This window comes from Chrysemys picta, chromosome 2 (assembly GCF_011386835.1).
Source record: "Chrysemys picta bellii isolate R12L10 chromosome 2, ASM1138683v2, whole genome shotgun sequence".
NCBI lineage: Eukaryota > Metazoa > Chordata > Testudines > Emydidae > Chrysemys > Chrysemys picta.
Window position 1 is genome coordinate 79,612,030 of NC_088792.1, and position 19,556 is coordinate 79,631,585.

The following is a 19,556-nucleotide window of genomic DNA, read 5'->3' on the forward strand; positions in this document are numbered from 1 at the left end:
CCTCACCCACCTTGTCTCTCTAATATCCAGGGACCAACGTGGCTTCAACAAAACTGCATACAATGAAGCTTCTAGTAGTTTGACATGTTTTTTGTGTGTGCTCCCTTTTTAAACGGAGAATTGCTTTTCATTTTAAAACACTGCAGGAAGAACAGTTTCTTCTGGAGTGTGCTTCTAGGTCTATAAATAATAAATGTTGTAATTGGGAGTGACGCAGGTTCTCCTGTAATATCTATGTACAAGGCAAAGATTCCATAAACAACACTGTTTCCTTGCTGGTTGCCCTCCCTTGGCCTAAAGAAGGCTATTCAAACCTCTCTGCCAGTCTATTTATGTGGTAGCACTTTTGGGGGATTCCAAAACGTTAATTGTTTTCTTTACGTGGTGCTGTGTTTAAAGGTTGAAACTTTACAATGTGAATTAAATATTTATTGATCTCTTAATGAGGTTTGGCTAGCATTCTCCTGGCTCAGGGCTGGTGTGCAGCGGGCAACTTAGTTGACTGCAGTCTGCGGCTGCAACAGTTTGTGTTTTGTATCACACTAATAACAGATAAATAGTTACTATTACCGGGGCTTTAAAATCAAATTTTATGTTTAATTAAGTTACCAAGGCCCCGATGCTGGGTGGACCCCTTGTGTCCATGCGGAGCCCCATTCACTTCAGTGGGACTCTACCGATATATTTACATAGCTGCTGGGAGATGTGATTCCTAGTGCAGACTGATGTGGGCTAGCTCAGCTCAAGCTAGTGCACTAAAAAGAGCAGAGTGGACACTGCAGCACAAGGAGCGGCTTGGGGTAGCTGCCCGAGCCCAAGCTAGGGTTGCCAGTTCTGATTGGCTATATTCCTGGAGGTTTTTCTCCATGACATAACCTTTCATTAGAGGTTCATCTTTAATTCCTGGAGACTCCAGGACAATCCTGGAAGGTTGGCAACCCTAGTCCAAGCCCGCCTAACCCTCTTGGTCCAAGCTCTGGTGGCTAGCCCAAGCTGCTGCCAGTGCTGCAGTATCCACACTGCTGTTTTTAGCGCACTAGCTTGAGCTGAGCTAGCATGAATCTGTTTACCCCTGCCGGGAATTATACCTCCCTGCTGCAGGGTAGATGTACCCAACAGCACATGGATCTGTCTACACGCAGCCCATGGCAGGGTGAGGGTCACACTGTCATACTGTTTCTGGCTCCAATCCAGTGAAGTCCTTTAGCTTGTGCTCCATTTTAAGCATATGAGTTGACTTCATTGGGACTGTGTGCTTAAAATTAAGCTTGTGCTGAAGTGCTTTATTGGATCAAGGTTCTCGTTGTAAGCCTTTAACCTTGGGGTTACAGCTTAAAGGGACATTGAGTTTGACAAATGCCAAAATTCCATTAAATTATGGGTTATTTTCCCCTGTGTTGGGAGGACATTGAAAATCTAGATACCATAATAATATTTATGTATTTTTTGGAGGCACAACAATCTTGATGGTTCTCCTATGAGTATTCTTGCTGTGCATGCATCTTAAGTAGATGCATTACTTTACAACGTGCCATGTGAACCAACCTCCTCTTGACACAATAAGCCACACCTCTTTAAATCCCTAGAAACACCTCCATTGTTGTAAAGGGATGTTTTTATTGGTAAATAAAGACCAGTTTGTTTTTCCAAACAAAGTCAATTATCATAAAAAGCAAACATTAGCTAAGATGAAGGGCCTAGTGGTGCAGTCTTTGGAAACCAAAGTTCCCATTGAAATAATTAAGGGGCTGATTTGAAGACCTCTAAAGTCAGTGAAAAGACTCCCATTGACTTCAGTGTGGTTTAGATTGGGCCTTGAAAGTCTTGCGTGTGCAAGGACTGTAGAATTGTGGATCATGTTGACTCCAGTAGCAGCAGGCCTGAGACAGATACAGCTGTTTCCATGTGTAGTTAAAACTCTGAAGCTCAGAATGGGCAGACCAAAAGCTCCTATCCTGACCCACAACACACTGCCCTACTACCCCTGGCCCCTGCATTGCCAGTGTACAGTGAGGTGAGTTAAAGACAGAAGGATGACTCTGGGCAGTCTCTTTCTGTTGTTTGCAAGATCCTTTTTGCTTGTTCTGTATGGGAATGCTAAGGCAGAAAAGCAGTGCTCTAAGCAGCGCATCAGAAACCATACGTTTTAATCCTGTGCTTCTAATGGAAATAACCGATCTTTCTGGTCCTCTTGTCATCAGACTTACTTTGAAGGTCTTGATTTGTTAAGATCCTTTGTCAGTTTTACAGAATATTTAGGTTGGTTGGTGTGGTGTTTTTTCCCCTCTTGCATATTTGGTTTTTATTTGTCTTTTAATATTACAAAAATTCACTCTCAACTCCCCCATATTAGAAACAAACTCAGGTCTTAATCCTGCGAATACTTCCGCATGTAACTTTACAAATACGAGTAGTCTCTTTAAGTTCGATTGGATGTGTAGTAGTAGTATGTACATACATATGGGTTTACGGGATCAAGATCCAAATCAGTACATGATGCTAGAATTGGCCAAATAGCTAATGGGTCCAACTGGTATAAATCCAAAGTCTGAAATTACAGTATGAGCCAGTGTATATGTAGCATAAATCCATTTAGCCTTCTCTCTAATGATTTATAGTATGAGTCGAAAAAGAACTGTAGAGATGCTAGCTTGACTGCTCTGGGCTGCTCTTTTTACACATTTCAAAAAGGGCTCTAGGTAGCATACAGCTACCATTCATAGCTGAGAGTTTTTCAAACGAATGCCCCTTACACAAAATGTGAATAATTAAGGTATGTGGATGGGGCTTTGTACTTTCTCCTTTGAGCAGCTAGGATAATTATTGCAGGAGCAAGAGAAACCCTGCATCTTGTCTGAGGGCAACCATTTTTATTGTGTGTGTGATTTACTATTGGGGCTTTACTATTGGGAGTAATCTCAGTCATTCCATTGGTTGCTGGGAGACTACTCTAAGTCATAAGCATTTTGTTCAGTGGTGTTTGCAGAATTGGGCTCTTGGGCCTGGATCTGAATTCAGGATCAGGGACTTGACAAATCAAAACTGAGCACAAATCTTCTAAACTAGTCAGCTGGACTCAGCAAGTGAGGGATTGAGTTCTGCAGACGGATGCTAGGAAAATCACTCTGAGCTTGCACCCACCCAGTGGACTGAGAAGCAATTGCACCTATCTAATTTGGACCCAGTTCAGTATTTTCATTTTAAATACAGTTTAATTTTGTGACTTTCGTATCCACAAAAACTCTTTTCACAGTAAGAAATAACTTATTTAAAAACATGATCCCCTATATTCGAAGGTGTATGCTTGCAGCATGTTCTATACTGAGCCCATTCGCTGACCGTCATAGCTAGCAAAGCTCTTACAAGTTGCTGAGGGAATTGCCAAAAGGCATTTACAGTAGCTTTCTCCTTTTCTGGTGATTGGCATTCTTTCTGCCCTCCTTCCTCACCCCCCATCGCTTTTGTTTCTTTGTGTGGAGCCTTTATTTATTTATTTACCTAAAAGCAAGCTCTGTTTTAAAAAAAACAACAGAAAAACAGCTTTCTGTCTGTCTCCTAGACATGCTCAGCTGTGTAAAACAGCACCATTGTATTTGTTTCAGTGTGGCTGCCCTTTGGGGAATTTGCAGGAATACTGCAGCAAATCATCCTGCATGCAAGGCTGACCTCTGGGAGGCTAACAAATTGAGGTGAGCCAGCTGGAGCGATAGGACACTGCTGATAGACAGAGCATGCTCAGAGTCAGAGCTGGGGGAGAAAGGTAGCTCAGTCTGCAGATGGTGCACTGGTTACTGCTCTGATAGATTTTTGTTTTTGGGGGTTTTTTTGGGAGGGGGGAGAGATTGGTGAGAGGGTTTCCCTGCAAGAAATAGATTTAAGATTTTTCTTTTTCTTGTGAAAGAGAGAGGCAGTGGATAATGTTTCCTTTTATATAGCAGGTCAGGTATGTATGCATGTGCTGAAATCCTAATCTGTTAGGGATAGTTTTTTCCAAGGATTAAGGAGGTTGCAGATGCTCTGAATTAATGTACTGCTTTGGTGAGTGTTAATTGTAATCATTCTCTGTTAGCTGTCGAGCTCACATACGGCTCTGACTTCAATTTTGGAGGTTGCTCTGTTTGCCCACCTTTTTATAGTGCACTTCTTTGGTGTTTTAATGTGTGTATCAGACCACTGTTCCAATTAATTTGTCTGAATTTTTCCTCCGTGGTTGTGTGGGTGATCAGTATTTAATTTATATTCCCAGCCTTCATGCATTTTGTTGTTGTTTTTTTTGTTTGAGTGTTTTAGAACAAATGATTTGTGGGGAGGAAATCCTGTTTCTGATATAGACTGAATTCTAAGGCTTCTTAAAAAAAATTCTCCACTGGACAGTTTTACTGTCTCTACAGCACATGTCACTGTATAGCCTGTCAACCTAGAAGGCTTTTTAATGTTCTTATTGGCTGTGCTGGGCTGCTAATATTTTAGGCTTCTGCTTAGAATTTCTAGCACATAGAAACTGTTCCAGACACCATGCTAAATGGGAAACCTGAATTGCTCACACTAATGGTTATAAAGACAATTTTATACTATCCCTTTAAATTTCTATCCAGACAGTACCCAAGCTGTTTCTTTTATGAGGAGGAGGAAGAATATAGAAACAAATGGCTACTAAAACCCAGAGTCACTGAGATTCATATTGCTTGAGTGCATTTTGGGATTAACACTTTCTGGATATTCATATTAGTTTTGCAGGATTAGTAAATTCTTTTTTTCCCTTGGAGTTATTTTTTAACTTATTTATAATTGTCTATCAGATCTCTTATTAGTGGTTTTCCTAACATGCATTTTTATTGTTAATGAAGACTTGTTGCTTACAAAAAAAAAAAATAGGAAAGATCCTGCAGCTTTTTTCTGATTGATTAGCATCATTGGCTCCAATATAGCCTGATGCATGTGAGAGGAGCCATTGATTTCAGTGGGATTACTCATGTGAGTAAAGGTTAACAGGTGTGAACTTTTGTTTATTAACAGTTTCCTTCAGCTCTCCTCCATCAACTAAAGTTTTTTGGGTTGGTGAATCTTCAAGTGCTATAGCTCCCAGCCATGTACCCAGAGAGGCACTGTCAACTCTCCTGACAGTAGTTTTACTTAAAGCCCCAGCCGCTGAAGTCATGTGGTTACATGACAATCTCAGCTTTTTGTTGTTAGTGAAAGTTTCCAGACTTCCTGATTGTGGAGAAAAGCTTTAAAACGGGACCCCTAAAAGCTCGTAAATCAGAACGCAAATAAAAAGACGCAATTTATTATTTATTTAAAATTTCTTAATTTTTAACTCCATTTCCTGATTATTTTTTTTTCCAGACCCTGACTTTTTCAATACTTGGGGTTGGCAATACTGCATTTTTGACCCTTTTAGAGGTCAGCCATTTTGATAGAAGAGAACAGTATGAATAAATGTTATTTCAGTGGAATACAGTAGCTTGAAAGTTGCTATCCAGCTCTGAATTACTATGTAAGAAATTGATTACGTGAGGGAATTTTTTTTCCAAAGGCACAACTGGTAGTTAGGTGCATGGGCCAATGGGCATTAGTCACCTAACTGCTATATGTATCTTTGAGAAAAATCTTTCCCCCTTGTAGCATACTTTATTTTCCTTTTCATAGTGAAAGTGTATTTGAAATGGAGAGCATTTAACAAAAGGAAATGTTATATGGAGAACCTACCTTCTTGTTTGCCATCTCCTATAGGCAGGGGTCGGCAACCTTTCAGAAGTGGTGTGCCAAGTCTTCATTTATTCACTCTATTTTAAGGTTTCGCGTGCCAGTAATACATTAACGGGTTTAGAAGGTCTCTTTCTATAAGTCTATAATATATAACTAAACTATTGTTGTATGTAAAGTAAATAAGGTTTTTAAAATGTTTAAGAAGCTTTCTTTAAAATTAAATTAAAATGCAGAGCCCCTCGGACCGGTGGCCAGGACCCGGGCAGTTTGAGTGCCACTGAAAATCAGCTCGTGTGCCGCCTTTGGTATGTGTGCCATAGGTTGCCTACCCCTGTCCTATAGAGCGAGGTTTTTGATTTAGATTAAGCCTTAGAATAAAAATAAACCTGTTTTGTTTATGAATGTCAGTAGATACTGAGGTTTCAAAAAAAATATTTTAAACATTTTTGATCTTATAGTTTTCTGTTATAGCCCTATTTTTAAAATCCCGTTTGAGAATTGAAACTTCAGGTGTTCTGCTTTATATATTTCTTTTCTAAGGCAGACTTGATTAATGGTATTTGCTACTTCAACTACATGGCTTAGTCCCTTCATGATTTTGTAGTATGTTTTCTTTTTAAAAAATCAGCACATCTGTAGTTTCCTGTTTTTTAGTAAGAAATTTACTTACCAAATATATCAGTTACTTAATATACAGCACTTTCATTGGATGACTCAATGGTTTATGAACATTACTTATTTAAATCCCATTATGATCAATTATTTTCCGTTCATAAGATGATGAAACTGAGGCACAGAGGATTTGTGACTTGTGCATGGTCACACAGGAAGTCAGTGGCAGGGCTAGGAATGAAACAACTCTTCACTCTGTCCTGTTTTCTCACCAGCCCTTCCAGATAGTTCCCTTGTGACCATAAAGGAAGCAGGAATTTACAGCGTTGTCTGTGTGTATAGAATCTCTTCTACTGGAGAAGGGAGAGGGACAAGAAGGCTTGTGAAGTCTACCAGGGACTTTGCTATGCAGATTGAATGTACCTGGGAAGTACTTAGGCTGTGTCTACACTACGCACCTTTTAGCAACACAGCTGTGCCGCTATAGCCATGCTGTTAAAAGGCGCACAGTGTAGTTGCTGTTGGAGCGGTGGTAACTTTGTCCGCCGGAGAGCACACCTGCCCACAAAGCGCTGTTCACAACGGCGCTTTTCGTCAGCAAAACTCTTGTGGTTCGGGGGGGAGGGGTTGTTGTGGGTTTTTTTTTTTTTATACCCCGAACGACAGAAGTTTTGCTGACGAAAGTCCAGTGTAGACAAAACTTGAGATACCACAGTGATGAGAGCTATCAAAGATCCTTAGATGCAAACGGTAAGTTGCCATTACTTGTATCCTGGAGAAAATCACTCTTAGAAACGTTATTCCCTCTTGATAAATATCATTTTCCCCTAATCAGTCCCTCATAGAGATTATCTTGTTTTTCTGTAGATCCTGTAAGAGTGGTTTGGAGGGGGGCTTTTGCATTTTTTTGTTGTTGTTAATTCTGAGATTTTTTCCCCTCTAACTTCCTTCCTAGATTATAATGAAAATGGAAAATATTTAAAAATACACAGTCAGTTACATTAGTAATTTTGAACTAATGTGGCTGAGAACCTGTGAGAGGGCAATTTAATTTTCTGTTAAGCTTTAGGTGTTGAGGACGGTAATAACCACTTATGTCATGTTTCACTAAATATCACTATTCCCACTGTTAACAGTTGCATGACTGAAGCTCTTGACTCCCAGTCATGTGCCTTGTCACTGAACCATATTGCCCTCCTGCCATACATTTCTGGCAGGCCAGAGGGCAAAAGTCTTCCCCTCTTGTCTGGTGGTAGGGATGAGGTGGTATATATGTATACATACAGGCCCTGGTCTTACGGACTCTTGTGCTTTTGCTTCATTCCATGCTTGTGAGCAGCCCCACTGAAATCAAACGGTTCTTGGGACCCTCTTCTGGCTTTGAAGTCTCAGTGCTGCCTTTTCCTTCTGTTGAACTTAAAGAGCTGGACACAGAGCTCCCCCTCCATTGCAGGCTAGTGGTTACTGACCATTTACATACTGTAAAACATTATCTTAAAATTCGCAGTTTCCAAATTAAGACCCATCTGCAAACAGGTATGCACATGACTAACTTCACTGCTGGGAGTAGGCCCTGATCCTGCAAAGGGACCCGCTCAAGTGAAACCTTATTTCATATCATTTATCTCATTCACAGTAATGGAACTGTGTGCAGACAACTGTGATGTCTAAGAGTCCTGGGGACCTCTACAGAAGTATGTCTAAGAGTCCTGATCCTGCTAGCCCTCTATGTGTGGAGTTCCCTACTCAGTGTCTGCATTGGGAATGTTCATGTGGAGGGCTTGTAACAGAATCGGATCCTGAGTCTGATTCCTAATTCCCTCCTCCTCCACCAAATAAACCCTCAAAGAAAAGGGAGAGTCAGATACTGCAGAAACAATCCAACATCAGGTTTTACAAAGTTGAATAGCAGTGCAGATGTTTGTTTCCCAAACTTTCAAGTGAAAACAAATTTTTTTTTTAATCGCCATCATCCACTGCAAACCTAGAATCTATTCCCACTACATACTGCCCATCCCTCTGGGGCGTGGGTGGGAGTTGATCACAATTTTAAAATATCAACTTTTAAATAACCCCAGATCATCTTCTTTGGCCTGACTATACAGGATCTCTCATTTCTTTCCTACCATCCCGATCTCCATCAGACATTTTTTCTCTTTCCTCTATCCCACCTGTACATGAGGTCCTGAGAAAAATCTTCTGTCTTCTTCTTTTGCCTCTGTCTGTGCCATACTCCTCAGTCAAGCCTCCTGTCTCTTCCCTTGACTTTTCCAATATTGATCCAGTCTGAGGATGGTTGGAGGGCAAGGCTGCTGCCTCCACCACTTGGCACTACAGTCTCCTGGCCACTTGGGACTCTGTCTGTTCCTCCTCATTTCCTCTTCACCTTGCTCTGCAGAGAGATGTGGAAAACGGGGTTGTGTCAGGAGGAGAAATCAGGAGTTTGTGGAAAAGCGTCTCAGATGCCATGGTCAGAGCCTGACTAGCTATTGGCAGTGCCTTCTGCTACCATTCCATCCCTGCTGATAGGCAAGGTGAAGAACTTTCTTCTCTCCTGGTGGCCTGCTAGGGTCATAGAAAGGGAGGCTGGGGAGCTGGGAAAAAAGGTCCAGATCGCAAAGGGAGTTAAGCACCTAAATACCTTAGAGGATCTGGGCTAAAGAGGCAGACATGTTTATCTGCATTGTTTGCAATCCAAACATTGGAGCATTCTGCTAATGTCTGAGAACCAGAGTGACTGACTTGCAAACTGTGGTGATACTGTTGAATCTACTTTTTTGTCCAAGCTGAGTGAAATGCAAGAAAAAATAATAAAAACATGGCAGAAAAAAACTGCTCTTTAAAAGTCTTTCAATTGTAATAATCTGTGGATGTTATGAATAAGATCTTTTAAAAAATATATTAATTTTGACAAGCGTGTTCCCCTTTAATAACTAGTTTCGGCTACCTCTCTTATTGAAGCAGACATCAAAGTGTTCCTGAACAAGGCAGCACCTACTGTAAGCAGGCAGGCTTTATGCATGAATATATGGTGGTCTGAAATAAGCACCAATTAACAGAGAAAACTTAGTTACTGTATCAAATCTTATATAATGGTAATGAAAATCCTGCAAGATACTCTAATTGCAGTGTAGACATACCCATCTGCTTCTGGCCTGTGTCAGGTAACCCAGGCTGCTGGGGCTTGGGCTATGGGGCTGGAGTGTAGATGTTCCCGCTCAGGCTGGAACCTGGGCTTTGGGACCCTGCGATGGGGGAGGGTCCCAGAGCCTAGATTCCAGCTTGAGCCCGAATGCCCACACCATAATTAAACAGCCCTGTAGCCTGAGCCCTGCATTCCCAAGTCATCTGATACTGGCCAGACGCAGGTGTTTAATTGCAGTGTAGACAGAGCCTCTAAGTCTATGAAACATGCTCTTTCTGAGCAGACGTGAGCTGCTGAAGGGTTTACCTGCTTATCAGTTATAAATATTAACTAAAAAGTGATAGTTGAACTGAGGTTTTTTGAGGATAGGGAGCCATGAACACTATTTAGCCCACTTGCTAAAGGATGGAAAGGGGAAGCTGCTGGCAGCCCACCTTCCCTTAGGTGCCTCCTCATTGGCCATTTTAATTAAAATTAAAGCAACCAAAGACAAGTTGGCACTTCCTCAAGACTGTGCTCTTCTTCTTCCAGTCTCTGTCCACCCATCTTTCCTACTGGAAACTAGAGAGGCCCCTCCAATTTCCTAATCCTCCTGGTGCTGAGTGTGCTGTGTGTCTCAGCTCCATGCCTCGGAGCTTTTTTTCTGCTTTCTCCCACTTCCTTTGCACCCAGACCTCCCCATCTCCGCCATCACACTGCCAGGTGTCAGCTGCCACCAGCCATCATCAAGCTTCCTGCCAGGGCAGTCTGGTGGTTGTGATTCTCTCTCTTTCACTCCTCTCCACTAACCTGTCTGTGTCAGGAATCCTCAAGGAAGCCTCCTTTGGGGCACCATAGCCCTTTGAACTTGGCAGCAAGAAGGCTCCATGTGCTTTTTACAAGTGTTCCTTCTGGCGAGGCTCCAATCTGCGTGCTGTCGTTCCTTCCGGTGCTGCCAAATGAGAGTTCTCGAACATTTCAAAGCACTGTACAAATGTTGGTCAATCCTCGCAGCATCCTTGGTGACTGAGATGCACATTTCTGTAGAGCAGGAATTCTCAAACTGCGGGTCACGACCCCTCAGGAGGTCATGAGGTGGTTACATAGGGGTTGTGAGCCCAACTGTGCGTGGGGCTGTCAGCCTCGAGCCCCTGTTAAATTTAAAATACCCCCTCCCCGTTTTTAATTTATAAGGGGTGTGTGTGGCACACTTAGAAGCTTGGTGTGAAAGGGGTCGCCAATACAAAAAGTTTAAGAACCACTGCTATAGATTGAGGGCATGGCACTGAAAGTTGCCATGGTGGGTGGGTGGATGGGGTTGTGGGGGAAGCAGTTCTGAACCACTATGCTCCCATTTCTCCCCCGAGGTTGAAGAGCAGTTTGAAGAACTGAGGGGATGAGTGGCATTGAACAATCTGTCTGGCCTGCCTATATAGCGCTTTTCACGTGCAAAATGATTGCAGATATTAAACTTTCCTCCCAACACACCTGTGATGGAGAAATGCAGAATAACTCTCATGTCTCAGGAAGGGACATGGAGGCCTAGAGGCTAAGTAACTAAAGTTATTTCCATGATGAAGGCTGTCTGTCTTACATGGAAGCTTTTAACAATTTCAAAATTCCTCATGGCAGGTATCCACATCAGAAAACCCCCATGGCAACTGAGAGAGGCTGAGAAGCCAGTGGATTTGGAGACTGGCTGGCTGGTCCTCTTTCCCCTGGATGTGGTTCATCCTGACTGGGTAAAGGCACCTAAATGAAACAGCATGGGGCAGCTTGCACTACCATGGTTTGTGTTGCATCTTTCTGTGAATGAGCAAAAGACTTCAGCCCTTAGGGCTGTCCATCCAGCATCTCCCCTAGCGCTGTGTTCACTGACTGTGTAAGAGAAAAGAAAATGAAAGGTACAGTCCTGCAGAAAATGAGTAAACATTCCAGAAAAATCCTAAAATTGCAGAATCCACAATTCAGTTGTGCCAGTGACTTTTCTCTTTCCTCCCTAAATCCTGCGCCTGCCCAGTTTTTCTCTTTTCACCTCCAGCAAAAGCAGCCTTCAGCCAAACAGCATGAACCAGGATTTATGCATTTCTAGGCAGCTAGGAACAAGTATGATGATGGATTCCTTCAGCAATGCTGGCTTTTAACATCCATCCCTGAAACTTGGATGGCTAAAGAAAACACACTTGCCTCAGCTAAGTGCAAAGAAGTGAAAGATCTGTTGTAGGGAGGGGAGGAAGGAAATCAGTTTACAGAGGATGTTAAAAAGCGGAGTTATTTACTACAGTAGTTGTACAGGCACTAATGCAACAATGTGTAAAATGACAGATGTTAACCTGTGTATTTGAGAGAGATCTATCAGGCCCACTTTTCAGAAATGAAGTTAGAAACCAATCTAAACTAGTTCTTATGCTGTCCCTTGAGAGCTGGTAGGATAAAGAAATATTAGAATAGACTTTTTCTCTAAGGAGGACTGCATGGCTCCCAGAGTTTTTTGGTGAGAGACACAACCTTCCATGTTGGGGTTTCCAGTTGAGATCTAGATGAGTTTAGGAGTGTTTGAAGATTGATACCTCAGGTGACTCTTTGACGTTTTTTTCATGTTAGAGTAAAATAAGTTAAAGGCCTGATTTATTTGTCAGAGGTGCTGAGTGCTAGCAGCTCCTGTTGACTTCAGGAGAAGTTTTGGACACTTAGTGGTTCTGAAAAACAGATGTTAAGTTTTGTGCTGCCCTCGGATTGACCCTTATTTTAAGCATTTTAAATTCTTCAGAGCTAAAGGCCTTCTTTCAGATCTGCCTTTTATATACTGAGTAGCATGCTTTGAAGGAGGTCACTTGGACTCTATCTTCTTCTTTGTTGGATTGATATTGCTACTTAAAACAATTTCCATCGTGTACTGGAGTTATAGCTAAAAAGACGGGCTGTTTACACAGTCTAATACTATTGCTAGATTATTTACAAAAATAGGAAAGTAGAAAAAAGAAAAGTGAAACATGCTTTGGAAACAATATACCCAGCACTGAAATAGAAATGTAGATCAACAAAATAAATTTAGATCGACCTGCAAGTGTAAGATCTTAGCCCTTGGATTATTCCCTCCCCCAAAACTGAGTGATCTTTTCTATATTTACAGGTCAGCACCAGTGCAGCTACACCAATTGATGGCTATTAATGGTGGAGCCTGGGCTGTTCTGGGCATAAACAAGGCCTTGGTCAAAGTTTCAACGGTGCCACCATTGGTGACTCGTGAAATCAAACGTATCTTTCTTTGCCTTTTGCTTTCTGGCACTTACTGAGCTAGATACTCATTCAGCCTACTTGCCAGAGGAGATGGACTTCATCTCTGTTCCCAGCAAAGGCTGATACCAAACTGAATCTGCAGTTTGGATCCCCAAAGATCACCTCTACAATCTGCCTCCTTAACCATGAGCTTAGACTACCTATAACTTCCAAATTCCTCCGTGTGTGTGTACGCATGTGTGTACACACGTGTGTAAAAATATATATACAAAGTCTGCCTATTATATTATTCTGAGTATGCTGTCAACCTGCCATGCAATTCTTTCCACAGTTCAACAGTATAGAAATAACAAAGCCAATGTACGTCTGGCTTAGAATGCAAAGGGATCAATACTAATTCTTTGGACTTACCTAAGCATGTGTGAGTTTAAACTTACAGCAAAATCCGTTTAAACTACTCCCTACAATAAAATTAGAAATGGTTTGGTCAGACATAGACCAATCAGAAATTGTCCTTCCAATAATTCCCCCTGAGTCTTGGCTACAATTTATTTGCAATCTGATTAACAATGAATTTGACACATATTGAAAACTGGAGCTCAGGAATGCTGCAGATGAATTGGTGCATAAATTGAAGTTCTAAAGAATATAATGTAATTGATGCGCAAACATAAACCAATAACAAACCTAAATGAAAGGAGGCTGGTGCCCTCTCAAATGGAAATTACCAAGACCTCTGCCATTGGAAAAAGGAAACACTGAGTCCCTGCACCAGCACATAGAGATGAATCTAGGGTCAGATTTTCAAAAGTGTGCCGATTTCAGTGGGAACAGAGCTAGGCTAATGCTGAATGCCTTTGAAAACGTCACACTTGGGGGGGAAATGCCTGGAATGTGTGTTTTTTTTTTTTTTTTTTTTTTTTTAAGACATTTCAAAGGTTAGCTGTATTGGTGTGAGTCCGCTGCACCCTTGCTGGACAAGGGTGTGTTCATTTTAGTACAGCTGTGACCCTTCAAACAAAGAGCCAAACTCTCCCCTATGCAGATATTTAGGAGTAGGCAACTCAGACCCATCGATCCTGGGCTTCAGCCAAGAGACACAGTGTAATTTGGAAGTGTGGAGCCCCATCCCTCCTCCTGGGCTGGCTGTGCTCTGGGTCAGTGTTATGCTGTCATGAGGTAGAGCAGTCTCAAGGAGGCACTAAATTACTCAGGCTGTCGATAGCCCCAAGCCCCGGCACACTTCCCATGACGGAAGCGGGGAGGGGAATGGAGTAGGAGCCACTCCTCTGTGTTGCTGGAGGATCCCCTGGCAATTGACTTGTGGTCGGGTACGTTACTATTTGACTGCTCTGTGTTCGTGGCCTGGCACAATGTGGGCACAGCATAGCTGAGGATCCAGGCCATTGTTTCCATTCACTCTGTTTCCTGTTTATTTGTTTGGATGAAGTTGGCCCCCGCTGTTTGTTTACTAACGGATCCAAGAGCTGTGTGACTCTCCAGAGGTTCTTTGCATCTACACATCCACCCTGCTAACCCGTCTCTTCCAATATCAGCATGATTCTTGCACCAGCGGTGGCTGTTGCGCCTTCCTTCCCACCCCGTTCATGCCATGAAGTAGCAGTCATGTAGGGAGGGGTAACAGATAATGATGCGTGAGGCAACATTAAAGTCTGGCCAGATAGCCTCATGGGACTATACTTTGGAGAGAGGGGCCAGCTTCATCCCCCCAGACCTGTGAGAGCTCAAGCGATGAGAAGCACTGCTGGAGTCGCTTCTCGTGGGGTTGTGGAGTGTGCTGTGAAATCAGCCCCCTCCGCCTAAAAACCTTTCAAAAAGGGCCCAAGTGACTTGCCCAAGATCACAGAGGAAAGCCCTGGCAAAGCAGAGAACTGAACCCAAGTCTCTCACGCTCTAAACACAGGGCCATTTGTCCTCTCTGCTGAGCTACCCTATTGTAAATAGCAACAGAGAGTCCTGTGTCACCTTTAAGATTAACAGATGTATTGGAGTATAAGCTTTTGTGGGTGAATACCCACTTCGTCAGACACATGCGTCTGAAGAAGTGGGTATTCACCCACAAATGCTTATGCTCCAATACATCTGTTAGTCTTAAAGGTGCCACAGGACTCTGTTGATTTTTACAGATCCAGACTAACATGGCTACCCCGCTGATCCTATTGTAAATAGTTTGAGAAAGTTAGGTTTGAAGCATATTCCTAGTGAAAATAATTGCTTAGATTGCCTAATGCACATGCACAAAATTCATCTTGACATTTATTTTACTTAAATGGTAGAAACTAAAAGTAGAGGGGAAGCTGCTTTTCATAGCTTCTCCCAATATTTTTTTCACCCCTTTGAGTTCAGTTTTGGACAGTATCTTATCTTCATCTCTCTCCCATTTCCTGGGGGGGGGGAGGGGCAATGCTGAGAAATTAAAACTTTTTGTTTTGTTTTTTGGAATACTTGAAACATGATTTATAGCGGGGATGTAAAAATGAGATTCCAATGGCTTCTTTCTTGTTTTGTTTTCTGCAGGGCTCTGCTTTCACCATGTCAAAGAGGATTAATGATGTCGTCTCTTTCCATTGTGTTCCCCACCTGTCGTCTTGGTAGGATCTAGCTACAGAATGAACATAGCAGCAGTGTTTAATGCCCTGCTAGTGTCTGCCCTTGCAGCTGTGCTGTGGAAATACATCAAGCTGCGAGAGCACGCCTTCGTGGTTGAAGAAGAGCTGGTCCTCACTCGCCAGTCCCAGGAACTCTCTCAGGTCCAGATTGACTACCATGCAGCTCTTCAGGCCCTGGTGGAGGACGGTACCAGGATGGTATGCACAGGCAGGATGCACACGGATCGCATCTGCCGCTTTGAGTCCCTCTGTTACTCCACTGAGGCAGAGGAGTTTGTCTTCTTTCACAGCAACGCGTCGGTTATGCTTCCCAATCTGGGTTCCAGGAGATTCCAGCCTGCCTTGCTTGATCTTTCCTCGGTGGAGGACCACAACACCCAATATTTCAACTTTGTGGAACTGCCAGTTGCTGCATTGAAATTCATGCCAAAGCCGGTCTTTGTGCCTGATGTGGCGCTCATCACCAACCGATTCAACCCGGACAACTTGATGCATGTCTTCCACGACGACCTCCTCCCGATCTTCTACACCATGCAGCAGTTCCCAGACTTGGATCTGGAGTCACGACTCTTCTTCATGGAGGGGTGGAGTGAAGGCCTGCACTTCGATCTCTACAAGTTACTGAGTAACAAACAGCCACTCCTCAGAGAGCAGCTTAAAACCCTGGGCAGGCTCCTTTGTTTTACCAAATCTTACGTAGGGCTATCCAAAATCACCACATGGTACCAATATGGATTTGTTCAGCCACAAGGACCAAAGGCAAACATCTTGGTTTCTGGCAATGAGATCAGGCATTTCACCAAGTTCATGATGGAGAAGCTGAATGTCAGCTTGGAAGAAAGTGCCAGTGAGGAGTATATTGTAGTATTCAGTCGAACAATCAACAGACTAATCCTAAATGAGGCAGAACTGATCTTGGCGCTTGCCCAAGAGTTTCAGATGAAAACCATTACAGTCTCCATAGAGGACCATTCGTTTTCTCACATTGTACGTCTGATCAGCAATGCATCGATGCTAGTCAGCATGCACGGAGCCCAATTAGTGATGTCTCTCTTCCTGCCAAGAGGGGCCTCTGTCGTGGAGCTGTTTCCTTATGCGATCAACCCCGAACACTACACCCCATACAAAACACTGTCAACGCTCCCTGGCATGGATCTCCAGTACATTGCCTGGCAGAACACTGATCAGGAAAACACTGTAACCTTTCCTGACAGGCCATGGGACCAGGGAGGAATTGCTCACTTAGACAAGGCAGAGCAGGAACGCATAATAAAGAGCAAGGAGGTTCCACGCCACCTCTGCTGTCGGAACCCGGAATGGCTTTTCCGAGTCTACCAGGATACAAAAGTCGACATCCCTTCCCTTATCCAAGTGATCAGGCAAACAGTGAAATTAAAGCCTGGACCCAAGAAGCAGAAGTGGACTGGTGGTCTGTACCCTGGCAAGGTCAGGGATGCTAAGTGTCAAGCCTCTGTCCAAGGTACTAGTGAAGCGAAGCTCTCTGTGTCTTGGCAGATCCCCTGGAACCTTAAGTATCTGAAGGTCAGGGAGGTGAAATATGAAGTGTGGATACAGGAGCAAGGTGAAAACACTTACATGCCTTATATTTTGTCACACCAGAATCACACCTTTTCAGAAAACATTAAGCCATTCACGATATATCTGGTGTGGATCCGCTGCATCTTCAACAAAAATCTCCTTGGACCTTTTGCAGATGTGCTCTTGTGTAGTACGTAACCCACTCTCTCTCTCATGTGTCGAGTCCTGCCATGCACCCCACCCCATCAGTGGTTTTAAAAACCTGTTGTCCTGTAGTTTTTTAGAGGGCTGAAGAGGACCAGACCATGCCAATTCCTAAGTGCCCATTTTATTGCATTTAATGTGTGTATTCTCTGGTGGCATTTATTTCCATTTGGTGTAAGAGCTCTCTGTTCCTGAAAGTAACCTCCAGAAATGAAATTACAAGCTGAATACCTGTAATTGAAAAGCAGAATGGAAGTGAATCGCGTGTAATTTGGTAGTGATTTGAATCTTTCTGTCGTGCAGTGAGTATTTAAGTGCAGCATTAAACTACAATTAATTATATGGCTAGATGGACAATTGTCATCATCTTTCCCCATTATAACTTATTTTTAAAAGCTGTATCTGTAACCCAAGTACAGGATTTGGTACAAGAGTATTCATTAAATTATTGTAAACCTCTTCAAGAGTTCTTTCCTCTTCGTATCTGTCAAAATGATTGTTTTGTAAGAATTATCCAAGATCATGGTGAAATGTATGTGTGGGTAGCGCTCGCGCTCTCTCTCTCTCTCTCCCCCTTTCTTTTTCCTTCCCTCCATATTTTGGCTGAGAGGAATAAGACTGCAGTATCAATTCTGTTTAAAAATCAGGTTTTACTCTTACCCCAGTAGTAATACAAAAAACTGTTAAAAGGGAGAAGCAACAGATGAAAGATGAAAAGGGATGCGATGGGTAAAACAGCTGAGTGTGGGTAGGTAGTGCAAGCAGTAATTACTATATTTTAAGGTCTGTTTGCATATTGTAAGTTGTAGACTAGTCTACAGTTCTGTAGGATGGGTGGGGAATGGCGGAGGGAGGGTGGTGGGGACAGTTTACTCCAACTTAACATTTTACATAAACCTTTTGTTTCCTGAAGTACAGTATAACCCTGTTCACAACAGCCACCAAGGGACTAATAATTCTATGGACACTTTAACAGGTGGTTGTTTAATTCTGATTAATAGGTGAGCTCTCTCCTATGAGATCAGAGATTTTACTGGCTGTTAGTAGACAAGACTACAGTTAACAGGTAATCACTAGCACACATGTCACTCTATTATACTGAAGAGAAATTGTGTGCTATGGGCCAGATTCTGATCTCGGTTACACTGAAGTCCAGAAGAACTCCACTGAAGTCAGTGGCAAGGGCATGGAACCTTTTGTAGAAGTGGGGGGGGGGGGCAAGGGCAAAGTGGATTCCAGTGTCCCTTCTCCCCTCCTGCACTCCCTTTTCCCCTAGCCACTGTGCTCTCTCGCGGTGCCCCCCGCCCCCCTGGCGCTTGGTGCAGTCAGTCTCCTACCCTCCAGCAGCTGCACTTAGCTCGCTGGGAACCAGCCACACAGCCCGTCCTCCTGCCCTTCCCACCAGCCGTCGTCTGGCCCCTGCAGCACTGTGATCAACTCCCCCGCTGTGAAGCACAGTCCCTGCCAGTGCCGCTGTGCACCTTCCTGAGGTTTGCAGTGTGGGGAAGCCCTGGCCCCTTGCTCCCCCAACCCCACCCAGTTCTGGTGCTGGTGGTCAGTGGAGTTATTAAAGATTTACACTGTGGCTCAATGTGATCAACAGGATCTGGTGCTGTGGTTTTATCCTCTTAATTTGATGGATTTCTGGGGCTCTGGAAAGGGTCAGATGAGGCTCTATCCTACAATCATCTAAATGAGTATTTCCAGGATTGGGCCCTTAATTATGTTGCTTTTGAGAGAGAGGTCTGTCTGACTGGGCTGTATTTATGAAGTAAAACCATGTAGGGTCAGACCTCTGGGTGCCTAAATTAGCCTGCTGCAGAGAAATCAAGGGGATTTGGCCTATGCTGTACTTAATGTCTTATTGGGTAAGGTACTTGAAGAATTTAATTTATAACTAAGGTAAAAGAAACTGGGAAGTGCTTCTTTCCAGTTCTGCAGAGGCAGCTGTGTAGTGGAATGGATTGAGATCCATTAATGGGATACCACCTGAGAAATGAGATTCTCCAGGCAAGATTGTGATACGGGTTTTGAAGTGCTAAAAATGTGTTGATGAATAAAAGGAAGGTTGGAAAATAAATAAAATGATGTCCAAAAGTAGGCCTTGAGGCTGGTACGTGTTCTGTGAATGCATTTCCATTAAGTTTTGTTTTGTTTTCAAGCATGGTTTGGGGTTTATTTATGATGAAGTCACATTTGCTTCACAGTTCTGTCATCCTGGACGAATGATGATATAGTTGAAAGGGGACTGTTGATATGTCTGTCATCCTCTATGTTCCTAGGACCAGATGAACTACTTGATGAGTAAGGTACTTCCCATTGTAATGGTGGCTGTTTCTGGCCCCTAGATCTGCAAGGTCTCCATCTGAAATGGGCCTTCAAAGGGCTGAACTTTGAATTTCTTCTTTCAAGTATTCAGAAAAAAAATCTCTTTGGGTATTAAGCGCTACGTGTTCTAATAAACTCTGCTGATGTGACACACGTACGTGTGTGTGTGT

General features: G+C 43.1%; 1 protein-coding gene across 20 annotated transcripts in view; it reads left to right on the plus strand.

Moving 5' to 3' along the window:
• Nucleotides 1-17,517, plus strand: part of POMGNT2 (protein O-linked mannose N-acetylglucosaminyltransferase 2 (beta 1,4-)) — a 140,389-nt gene extending 122,872 nt beyond the window's left edge. For 8 of the 20 annotated variants that reach the window (XM_065583565.1, XM_005278685.5, XM_005278688.5 and 5 more), the window contains one exon: nucleotides 15,224-17,517. In XM_065583565.1, coding sequence (XP_065439637.1) covers nucleotides 15,316-17,052 — 1,737 coding nt within the window. In that variant the 5' untranslated portion in view covers nucleotides 15,224-15,315 and the 3' untranslated portion in view covers nucleotides 17,053-17,517. Of the gene's footprint in view, nucleotides 1-3,681; nucleotides 4,039-11,077; nucleotides 11,235-15,223 lie in introns of those variants that run through there. The other 12 variants (XM_065583560.1, XM_065583561.1, XM_024107537.3 and 9 more) reach the window with 6 other exon arrangements.
• The last annotated feature ends 2,039 nt before the right edge of the window (nucleotides 17,518-19,556 follow it).